This window comes from Malus domestica, chromosome 14, assembly GCF_042453785.1.
Source record: "Malus domestica chromosome 14, GDT2T_hap1".
In the NCBI taxonomy this organism is placed as follows: Eukaryota; Viridiplantae; Streptophyta; class Magnoliopsida; order Rosales; family Rosaceae; genus Malus; species Malus domestica.
Window position 1 is genome coordinate 30,129,944 of NC_091674.1, and position 12,481 is coordinate 30,142,424.

The 12,481-nt window shown below is 39.0% G+C and overlaps 1 protein-coding gene across 1 annotated transcript; it reads right to left on the minus strand.

Moving 5' to 3' along the window:
* Window positions 1-562: 562 nt before the first annotated feature.
* On the minus strand, window positions 563-2,715 carry LOC114820951 (uncharacterized). Its single transcript, XM_070811858.1, has 3 exons — window positions 2,611-2,715; window positions 1,870-2,550; window positions 563-1,669 (listed from the first exon to the last, which is right to left on the minus strand). The coding sequence occupies exons 1-3, from the start codon at window positions 2,713-2,715 to the stop codon at window positions 563-565; spliced, it is 1,893 nt and encodes a 630-aa protein (XP_070667959.1).
* Between the last annotated feature and the right edge of the window lie 9,766 nt (window positions 2,716-12,481).

Consider the following 12,481-nt stretch of genomic DNA (forward strand, 5'->3'; position numbering starts at 1 on the left):
TTTTAGATATGATATGCCCTAGAACAAATCCATGCGAAACCATGAAATGGCATTTTTCCCAATTTAACACCAGATTAGTTTCTTGACAACGTTTTAAAACTAGGGACAGATTATGTAGACATGTATCAAAAGAATCACCATAAACTGAAAAATCATCCATGAACACTTCAATTATTTTCTCAATCATATCAGAAAATATACTTATCATACACCTTTGAAATGTGGCGGGAGCGTTGTAAAGTCCAAACGGCATCCTTCGATATGCAAATGTGCCAAATGGACATGTGAAAGTCATCTTTTCTTGATCCTCCGGAGCAACTGCAATTTGATTATATCCAGAATATCCATCAAGAAAGCAATAATGAGAATGACCAGCTAACCTTTCTAACATTTGATCTATGAATGGGACTGGAAAGTGATCCTTGCGTGTGGTGTTATTTATCTTCCGATAATCTGTACAGACTCGCCAACTATTTTGCACACGTGTAGGCACTAGCTCACTAGCTTCATTCTTAACAACTGTGACTCCGGATCGCTTCGGAACTACTTGAATAGGGCTCACCTAGTTGTTGTTCGAAATAGGATATATGATGTCAACATCAAGAAGTTTGATAACCTCTTTCTTGACAACCTCCATCATAAGTGGGTTCAAACGGCGTTGAGCTTCCCTTGTTGGTTTTGCACCTTCCTCCAGCAGAATCCTATGCATACATGTAGCTGGATTTATACCTTTGATATCTGCAATGCTCCAAGCTATGGCAGTTTTGTGATCCTTCAGTACCCGGATCAGTTTCTCCCCCTCTTCTGCTGTGAGTTGTGACAATATGATAACCGGTAACGTTTCATCCTCTCCCAAAAATGCATACTTCAAATGTTCAGGAATCGGTTTAAGCTCCAATTTAGGTGCCTGAATCACATAAGGAAGAGTTTTTTCGTTAGAAGTAGGAAGAGAAATAAAATAGGAAGAACACTTACCACCAATTGGTGAAAGAGACTCAAGAGAGGCCACTGTTTGGATTAATTCTTCTTCAATGTGCTCTGAATAATTAAAATTTCCATGTGTAATGCTATGCATTAATGCCTTCTCTAAATTATCTTGTCCCACACCTTCATTAAAACAATCCTGCACAAAATAGTCAAACACATCAATAGACAAACAAGATTCTAATTCACTAGGATACCTCATAGCATTGAAGATTCTGAACTTGACGCTTTCCCCATCAATTTCCATGGTTAAGGTACAATCGTAAACATTAATTTTCGTACGTGCCGTTCTAAGGAATGGTCTTCCCAATATAAGAGGAAGTGCAGTAGGCATAGGGTCGTGTTCCATCTCAAGAACAAAAAAGTCAGCGGGAAAAATGAGCTCATTCACTTGCACAAGTACATCCTCCAATAGGCCTTTGGGATATCTATTTGAACGATCTGCCAACTGGATTACTATCTTTGTTTCCTTCAAGTCTCCTAGGTTCAATGACTCATACACTGAATATGGCATTAGATTGATGGATGCCCCCAAATCACACAATGCTCTCCCAAACTCTTTCCCTCCAATTACACATGGAATGGTAAAGCTACCGGCATCTTTCAACTTCAGTGGCAGCTTTCTCTGCAAAACAGCTGATACTTTCTCGCTCAATGCCACAATTTCTTGATCATTGAATCTCCTCTTGTTCGTACAAAGCTCTTTAAGGAACTTTGCATACTTGGGAACTTGTTTTATGGCATCTAAAAAAGTAAGTTCACTTGGACTTTCCGGAAAGTATCCAAGATTTCCTTATCAGTTTGCTCTTTCTTAGACTTCATAAACCTACGAGGAAAAGGAACAGGGACACATGAGTTAAATGAATTTTGAACTTCTTTACTTACCTTATCAGAATCTTTTTTGTTCAATTCTGTATCTTTAGAAGACTTTTCAGTTTCTGTTGAAGCCTCATCTTGCTCAAGATTCTTGGTTTGTAGCTCCCCTTGTTCAATTGTGTCTTTTCTAGTCCTCTTTTGCATCCTCGACTGCTCAAAAACTTCTTTTCCACTCCTTAAAGTCACAACATTCATCTGCTCCACATTTGGATTCACCACGGTTTTGCTAGGCAACCTTCCTGGTTGGTGTTGTTGCCCCATCAAACTTGCTAACTGACTCATTTGGCGCTCAAGGTTTTCAATTGCTTTGTCTGTTTTCTGTTGATGAGACTGAGTAGAGTTAGCTAAAGAAGCAATTAAATCTTCAAGAGACTTACTTGGAGCTTGTTGTTGTTGAGGCTGAAATGGTGCATGCGGTCTTGCTTGAAAGAAGCCAGGCGGACGGTTATAGTTGTTGGGAACAGATTGTTGTCTGTTATCTTGATTGTTCCACTTTAAGTGTGGATGATCGCGCCACCCCGCGTTATAGTTGTTGGAGTATGGATCATACTTTTGCCTTTGTTGCCATTGAAATCCTCCTAATGCATTAGTTTGCTCAAGACCACCTTGATCCATCAACGAAGGGCACATGTCTGTGGCATGTCCCATCATTAAACATACACCGCACACCTGTTTTGGAGCCACCATAACCTGTTGCACAAGATTAGTCAAGTTAGCTAATTGTAATTCAATACTAGAGTTAGCACTTACCTCGTTAACTTTCTTAAAAGGTAGCTCATCTCTCCCTCCAAATTGTCGTGTGTTACCAGCAATGTTCTTTAGCAATGCCTTAGCATTAGTTTGTGTCTTGTCCATGAATGCTCATCCACTTGCTGCATCAAGCATTACACGATCAGTACCACACAATCCCTCATAAAAATATTGTATTAAAAGATGCTCTGAAATTTGATGATTAGGACAAGATGCAACCAAATGTGTGAATCGCTCATAGTAATCTCCAAAGGGTTCTCCATGTTGTTGTTGGATTGCACATATGTCCTTCCTTATGCTTGCAGCTTTTGTGGCCGGAAAATATTGCTCTAAGAATGCTTGCTTCACCTGGTTCCATGTGTTCATTGATCCCGGAGGTAAACTGTAAAGCCACTCCCTTGCCTTGGCTTCTAATGTAAATGGGAATGCCCTCAACTTGACTTGCTCCTCATCCACATTTGCTGGTCTCATTCCCGAGCATACCACGTGAAACCCCATGAGATGCTTGTTGGCATCCTCTGTTGAGAAGCCATGGAACTTAGTCAAGTAGTGAATCATGCCGGACTTGAGCTCAAATCCTCCGTCTACATTTGGATAGGTGATGCACAATGGTTGTTGATCCGTATTCGGCGTTGCCAACTCCCTCAAAGTACGGTTATCAGCCATGCCTTCTTGTGGTTCTTCCTCCTCTTCAGAACTCAAATGAAGTGGAGAAGATGGTGGTAAGGACACCGATGCACGCTTCGGCTTGATTTTTCTCTGAAGCTTTCGAAGTGTTCGTTCAAGCTCAGGATCGTACGAAGCTAGATCAATGCTCTTGGACCTTCGAGTATGCATATACTACGAAGTGTACTTGAAATAAAAACAAAAACAAAAACACTAATGAGACAAGAAAAGAAAACAACAGAAAAATAAGTAATTAAAAATAACAATCCCCGGCAACACGGCGCCAAAAATTTGATAAGATTAAAAGCACACCACAAAGTAGCACACAAATGTCCTATTGATTTCCTTATTAATACTAAGATTTGTCAATTGTAGCATATGAAAATAAGGGTCTTTCCCGCAGAAGATTGTTTTATCTAACTACCTAAAATGTCACAAAAACTGGGTTGCTGTCCCTACTGACCAGCCACCGAAAAATAATTATTAGACCAACTTATACTTATCTAAAGTCTACGAACTTTTATATACAGATACTAGACACACAAAGCTACACTCACACAAATTTTTGGGATTTTTGGAGTTGATTTTCTATTTAAATTAAATCGAACAAAAACATGATAGAAACAAATTTTAAGTAGTTCACAAATTAAGAAAAACGAGTTAGGGGTATTGCTATCCACCACCAAATAATCATGCAAACACATTATGTTTCATTCAAATTTCTTTTATTTCCGGATGAAGATGCTCAAGTTGGCTCAATGTTAGAACTCAACCTATTACTCTTTCTTACGTAGTATGTTAAGAGAATGGCGTTTTCAACTTAACTTAGTTCCTAGCATGCAATCTAGAATGGCGTGTTCATAGATTTAACAAGAAGAAATCATTAAGAACGAAAAGAGTTTGAGTCATCACAAGGCATCGTAAGTACTAACGTTGTCTTACTTATCCTAGAAATTGGTTCACATGTTAATCGCAATTAACAAGTACTACTTTAGAACATATGTAGGTCCTCATTCGACAAGGGCAGGCACACACATATTCATAGCATTAGAATCCTAGATATGCTTACTACGTATGCATCCATAGAAAACAAATAAAGAATTCATCAATGAGACAAGTAGTGAACCAAGTTTCATCCATTCATAAAAGTAATTTAACGAAATGTCATAACAAAATTGCAATCATATTCGGGGCTTCAAAACAGCCCCTAACTTCTAAAAAATTAGTTACACATAGTTCTCAAAATAAACCAAAAGAAAGACATGAGTTTGAGAAGATAAAACCGAGAGAAGAGAATGCCAAGATTTCCTCCTTCCTTTCCTTCCTTTCTCAACGCAGCAGCCTTGCCTTTTTTCCTTCCTTTCCTTCCTTTTTTTTTCTATCTTTTTTTCCTCTAAAGAACTCCCTTTTGCTGCTGCAACCTGCAGCCTTTATGCCCATGCTTGCTGCCCCATTTCTACTCCATAACTCGCCCCACTAACAGCCATTTAGTGATGACAATAAGTGAGAGGAAATGGTAAAACAACTGTAACTTTTTGGGCAACCTTTATGCCAATTACTCCCACTTAATCCTCATCTTTAATTCCATTTCATCTGATATTTGAAGAGGTGTCAGCTAGCTTGTTCTTGGTTGCATCAGTTTTGGCTGCTAGTTTTATTGGATTTATTGCCTTCAATGCAGTTACAAACTGCTCAGCATCTTGGAAACCTTTCAGTGTTAAAATGGCCATAACTTCTTCTAAAAAAGTGATATTAACAATCCGCGAAATGCTCCAGAAAATAGACATCCGTAGCTTTCCAAGCATATAAGGCTCATTCTCTAATTCATTCTGATCTGTTCGCAACTTGCTTCCAAAGTCAGCTGATCTGCACAGGCAGTTTTGACGAATTTGTTACTTAATATCCAACTTGTGCTATTTTTGTTTTCTTTGCTTGACAAATCCTAGAAAACACAAAAACAAAGTAAATAGCTCAAAAATATAAGAAACTAACTAAGAAAAGACAAGTGAATTTGATGTAAAGTATATATAAATATGAGCTTATCAATCGGTATAAACAGAAATACTGCCCACTCACATGGAGTTTGCCCAACAACTCCCTAGCACAACACATCAAGGCGTCATGACGATCGGCACCTAGAACAATAATCAAATTCAACCTCAGAAATCATATCGATAGAATATATAACTTATATAAAACACGTCACTACGTAGTTTGATCCGGAAGATCTGCAACTCAGATTTCAAATCCATAACTTCCAAAGGTCCACAATATACCTCTAGGACAACATCCTAAAATTTCATTACCATCCAACGGTCGGATCTCCGTCAATTGTCAAAACCAAGTGACGGTTAACATTCTATTTTATGAACTTACAACTCCAATTCCGAAAGATCCGTAAATCGGATCCATAAGTTCCTATAATCCTTAAATATTACGTATTACAACGTATCAAAGTTTGGTGACGATCCGACGGTTGGATCGTAAATTCACATTTTCACCTAACCACGAATCGAAACGAACTTAGGTTCAATTACTCAATTTACGTCCATCAATTATCAAAACTGAACCTAGAACCTTAAACACATGCTAAGAATGACATTGGAAGGTCATTCGGCACGCGCCGCCACACGGGCCGCCGCGGGTGGCAATCGGCCGCCCCGGCTTGCCGGAAAATCCAACTATTTCCAAAAATTCTCAAAAAATACATAATTGAAGATCTCAATGAGTAGAGTAAACTTTATACCTGAGGCCAAGGTCAATTTGGCCTGGAAGAACTCCAATTTCACCAAAATCCATGCGGACCCTAGAATTGGGTGAGTTCCAATTCGTTCTCAAATCAACTCCGATGCTCCAACTAATGCTTGGGCTTTGTTCTGGGCCTCAATGGGAAGCTATGGGTGGTGGCAATTGGAAGCAATTGCTTCGCGATTGGGTGATTCGAAGCCAAAGCCGCCGCACCCCTCCCTGCGGTTTTCTCCATTTTCAAAGCCAAATCTCTCCAATTTTGAGATGGAATGGGTAGAGGAAGGCTCCTAGAGTGTTTCCCATGAGGTTTCTTGAAGCAATTCGCCGGAAAAATGAGTGAAAATCGTCGGAAAAATAGAGATGGGTGCGCGGGTAAACGGGTTGGGGAAAAACCCGTTTCTGATCTTCTCTCCTCCGCTTCTCGCCCTCTCTCCTTTCCTCCTTTCCTCTGTTCCAATTGGCCATCCTCTCCTTCTCTCTTCTCCTGATTCGTCCCCTCCTTCTTCTTTCAGATTGGGCAGTTTTGCCCAATCCCATTTTTTTTTTCCTTTCTTCTTTCTTCCCCACTGCCCAATCCTCATTCTTCTTATTCTTCTTACGCACACACACCCACAAACCTTCTTCTCTCATCCCAGCCATCCATTTAATTCTTCATTAAATCTGGGCCGTCCATTATCATAAAAAAAATTCCAGATTTTACTAAATTATAATTCCTAAAATGCCCAAATTTCAAACGTTAATAAATTCTTCGATATAACTCCAAATCACGCACCTCTGCGCCCACGCGTCCGTAGCGACGAGTACTATGAGGATATGTCAAGAAAACAAATCTTAGATGGCACGACACAACGATTAACCTCGAATAATGCACGTGCCTCAAAGGGCATTTTTGTAAAATCCTTTATTAAAACTTTAAAACTCTTAAAATCAGGAACGGGCTGTCACAATCTACCCACCTTAAAAAATTTCGTCCTCGAAATTTACACAATCTTTACCATCCATCGATATCCATAAAACAACCTGAAACACCTCTCTTATTCGATCTTTTGTCTCCCAAGTAATTTCTTCTGCTGAATGATTCCACCATAAAACTTTTACCAAGTACACTGTTTAATTTCTCAGGACTTCCTCTTTCTATTCCAAAATAATCATGGGTTCCTCATTATAAGTCAAATCCGGATTAATCTCTAAGGGCTGAACCAGAATCATACACGACGAATCTGCTACTTTGTAATGAAGCATCAAAACATGAACTACACTATACACCTTATCCAATCCCGAAGGTACTCAAACTTGAAAGTATTTCACTGATTCCTTCAATAGTCAAAGACGGCCTGATATACTTAGGATTTAACTTGTCTTCCATTTCAACCCGAACCGCACCTTCCAAGGTGATAATTTCAAAAACATCCAATCTCCTGCATTACACGTCCGGTCAGTGGCATGTTTGTCTGCTAAGCTCTTTAGCTGATCCTGGCTAAGTTCCAAGTTAGACTTAATTACTTGAATATTCCGAGTAGTCTCCTCCACTAACTCAGGGCCTTGAATACCATCCGTCCACAATTCTAACAATTTCGAAACACAAGACACAACTTTCCACGGCCTTATGGCGTTGTTTTAGGGAATAAACTGAAAGGACCAACATACCCAAGAAGTTCAACAGATCCGTAAGCCCAAATCTCTTTTCCATAAGACAGATAAATAATTGTTGCACTTCTGGAAAGGTTATTGCTCTTTCATTGAAGAATATTGCGCTGATTTAGTAAGCCAATCAATTATCACCTCAATTTCATCATAACCATCTCGTGAACGAGGAAACTTGCACACATAATCTATATTAATATTTTCTCATTTCCGCTGTGGAACGGGAAGTAACTACATCAATCCAAAAGACTTATTTCTTTCCGTTTTAACCTGCTGACAGATGTTACATCTATTTATATTTACAAACATTTCTTTTTTCATACCTGACCAATAGTAAAATGATCAAATGGTATAATACATCGTAGTACCTCCAGGATGCATTGTATAAGTTGAACAGTACGCAAATTCCAAAATTCCTTCCTTTAATTTCATAACATTAGGTAAAAACACCTTGTTCTCTTGCATAAGCTTGCCATCTGATTCTCTAACTCTGAGGTCTATATTTTTCCCGTTATTCCTTGCTTTAAATAAATTCTTGAATTTCTTCATCAAACGCTTGAGTCTCGAGTACGACCTACCAAATAGGCCTAACTTGAAAATTAGCAAGTACGTTTTCTTTTCGATCTTCCATTCCCAACTTTACTCCAGTAGATCTCAAATCCACAAGAAGATGAACATGGCAATCGTACCAAGCATTAATTCTCGCTGGGGTCTTCCTACTAAAAGCATTGGCCACAACATTTGCACGATCACCCTGGTCGTGCAATCATAATCACTAAGCAACACAATCCACCTTCGTTGCCTAAGATTAAGATACCTCTGAATAAACAGATATTGGATACTCTTTTGATTCGTAAAAATCTTGCACTTTTCTTCCCATAAAGACAATGTCTCCAAATCTTCAAAGCAAAGATGATAGTTGCTAATTCTAAATCATAAGTAGGGTAATTCATCTCATGAGGTTTCAATTGTCGTGAAGTGTAGCAATCACTCTATCATGTTGCATCAACACACATCCTAACCCATTCAAGGATACATCACTGTAGACCTCATAATTACCTTTATCATCTGGGAGTGCTAAAACAGGTGCATGAGTGAGATAATGCTTCAGTTGCTGAAACTTTGTTCACAATTTTCATCCACTCAAACCTAACCTCTTTTCTAGTCGATCCCGTCAATGGCAAAGCAAGGACTGAAAAATCCTTTACAAACATCTATAGTAGCCTGCTAAACCAAGAAAACTCAATACCTCAGTGACGGTTCGAGGTTGTTTCCAATTCTCCCCAGTTGTCACTCATTGAGGATATACTTGAATACCTTGTGTAGATATCACATGTCCCAAAAATGCCACTTGATTTGTCCAAAATTGACATTTGCTAAACTTAGCATACAACCGATGTTCCCTCAACCATTGCAACACCAACTCAAAATGACTAGCATGCTTTACTATCAACTTAAGAGTATACCAAACCTCAACTCTTTCCTTGAAATCACATAGGCACCTCTAAGCTGATTAAACAATCATCAATGTGCGGCAATGGATAACGGTTCTTACTCGTTACCCGATTCAATTACCTAATATCCATTCATATTCTTAAGATCCCGTCTTTCTTCCTTATAAACAAAGCTGGGGTTTTCCAAAGTAACGTACTAGGTTGACTGAAACCTTTATCAACCAATTCCTGTGACTGAATTTTCAATTCCTTTAACTCTGTAGGAACCAATCTATAGCATAAAGTCTGTACTTGGAGACAATTCAATAGTGAACACCACATCTCTGTCTGGTGGCAATCCATGTAAATCATTCCAGAAACAAATTAGGAAAATGTCTACCACTCGTATGTCATCCACAATACTAGGAGTACGATCCTGCAACACCACATGAGCTAGGTATCCTTGGCAACCTTTTGATAACAATCTTTTTGCTCTCACAACAGAAATAACGGCATGCCTCACTCCACTTTGCTCAATCACAAAAGTAACCTCTGATAATCCAAGACAATGGAAAGTAACTGATTTCCCATAGCAATCCATATTGGCACGATTATAATGCAACCAATCTGTGCTTAAAATCACATCGAAATCCACAATGTCTAACGGGATACGATTCGCTGGCATAACTACTTCTTCCACCATCACTGGACACCCTGAATAGTCATAACCAACATAGAATGACCTACCTATTTACTTGCTTAACGAATCCAACAAATAAGTTATGGGTATTACGGCCTGCAGCCCGCAATAACGATAACTCACTGTCGTCTCAATAAGTAAGCAACAATTCTTAAGGGTGCAATATTATCATTTTACTCCTCACAAGGAAAATACATATATACGCCTCGATCGTGCTCATTCACTACTTCCTTTGGCAACATCGTCAATAATAAGAATTATATCGGTCGGAGTCAGCTAGAATGACCTGTACGGTTGAGTTTACAGCTCGACCATCCATGTTAGCACATAAGTCAGAGTCACCTGTAATGACCTGTACGACTTATTCATCAATTTTCCAAGTAATATGTCAAGGAAGATTGCTGGGTAACAACTGATATTAGGGACAATTCATACCTTTATGTCTCATCTAACCACATGAACACATTCACAACTTCCCACACTCTCCAAAGTGCCTAATATTGTACCTACAGTACAAAGATACATTTCCTCTACCATAGTCACCTTGTCTCTAAAATCTGGGATCACTAGTAAATCTATCACTTCGCCTCTGACTAATGGCACTAAAACCTCAGCTGGGAAAATTAGCTCTAGTTTCACTTCTTTTGAAGCTCTGAGTCTTCCGAGGTCTTTGATATGACGGATCTTTAACTTATCGTCTTTCTTCTGATTCTCATTCTTTTCTTATTCCTCTTTACTCTCGTTGATCATGTTCTCAGAGTCCTCAATGCTCAACAACATCTCGTAAACTCCTGGTAAAAAGTACAATGAATAGTGGTCACCAAATAACGCCACTTCTTATTATCCAGCCAAAAACGACATAACACCTTGATCGAATTAGCAACAACATCCGAATGGAAACAAGGCAAGTCTGTAAACTCTCTATAATAATATGCCGAAGGAATGAACTTTTCCTTAAACAATTCTTTAAACGACTTCCAAACAGCTGTTCTTCCGATAACATCGGATAACATTCCTATCTCCATCAGAATGCAGATTCAACATTCAGAAACTAGGTAGTCATGTCGACCCACCTATCGGAATGAAGATTCCCTTGACTTTGCATAATCCGAAACGTCTTTTCCCAAATGATTAAGCCATCGATCGGCTCCATTAGGTTCTTCATTTCCCTAAAGTGATTCAAATTTAACTTATAACCAGTCTCAAAAGGTTCCTTTAGATAATAGACTGAATCACAATGGCAATAGTTTCCCCCCAAACTACTATATCAGGGAAATTAGGCTCATCCGAACTACGTGGCTCGTTACGAGGCGGTATAGTTCTGACAGAAGACACTAGGAAATTCTCAAGATGTCCAGAATTGCAACCTAGGCTCTGATACCAACTAACACACCCCATCCCGAAGGAGGGCATGCTGGCCGTCACGTGAGTGTGACGTAACCATTTACACAATTCGGAAGCTATAAAGATACAATTACTAAGATGAAACACCCGAGGGTGAGTCCTACTTTTGTGAATTCTGTCAGAACACCGTTGGATTCCTCGTAGCCACCAAAGCTCTGCTAACTTGAACCTAGAGGGGCGCAAAACAAAGTTGAGTGGGTCAGTAAAACAAAGTTTTTCGAAAACATTTCATTTAAAACATTTCTAACCCCTCGCTGTAAAACCTATATACTTTCCTAGAAAATAACATAATAGCATATACCTTCAAATATCTCAAATCATCAATCTTTATCAAAACCAGAAAGTATGTCATGCTATAATGTCAAAAACAGAATAGGGATGCATCAATATAACAGGTGAAATAAAGAATCAACCGGAGACCATGCAGTTGGTCCTGTACGGTTATTCTATAGCTCAATATCCAATCCAACCGGAGTCACCACGGTGACCTGTACGGCGCTACTCTGCACATAAGTCGGAACTACCTGAAGTAGTCTGTACGACAAGAATGGTGTAATAATACGCTCTAGTGCTTCTCTCATCAATCATTTGTGCACATAATCTAAGGTCACCTACCAGTCGGAACCACCTCTAGTGGTCTGTACGACTAGCATGTCGGAACCCTCTCATGGTCTATACGACATGCACCTACTTGGATCCAAGGTGAGCGTGCGGTGCAGTGAATAATATAAGCACTAACACCAAGGGTGTAAGTTATGAGCTCTTAACACAATTCACATCATCAATGATTCACATGAATAACATAAAACTCACCTGATACTCACATGTGCGTCCACATCACCAATTCACATATATATATGCATCAATTATCAATTCATATATCTCATAATACGCATGCATGGCATTTTAAAACATACTTTCATTTAAACTCAATTTCTGGAAAATTGATAGTATATAGGTATAAACAGAAATACTGCCCACTCACCTGGAGTTTGCCCAACAACTCCCTAGCACAACACATCAAGGCGTCATGACGATCAGCACCTAGAACAATAATCAAATCCAACCTCATAAATCATATCGATATAATATATACCTTATATAAAACACGTCAATACGTAGTTCGATACGGAAGAACTGCAACTCAGATTTCAAATCCATAACTTCCAAAGGTCCACAATATACCTCTAGGACAACGTCCTAAAATTTCATTACCATCCAACGGTCGGATCTCCGTCAATTGTCAAAACCAAGTGACGGTTAACATTCTATTTTA

Excerpts from the sequence above, each read along its gene's own strand:
- LOC114820951 (XM_070811858.1), bottom strand. The coding sequence starts at position 2,715 with ATGGACAAGACACAAACTAATGCTAAGGCATTGCTAAAGAACATTGCT. Across the intron at positions 2,551-2,610 it reads CTTTTAAGAAAGTTAACGAG|GTTATGGTGGCTCCAAAACA; the intron begins GTAAGTGCTAAC and ends CTTGTGCAACAG. Across the intron at positions 1,670-1,869 it reads ACAAAAAAGATTCTGATAAG|AGGAGATTCAATGATCAAGA; the intron begins GTAAGTAAAGAA and ends TGTACGAACAAG.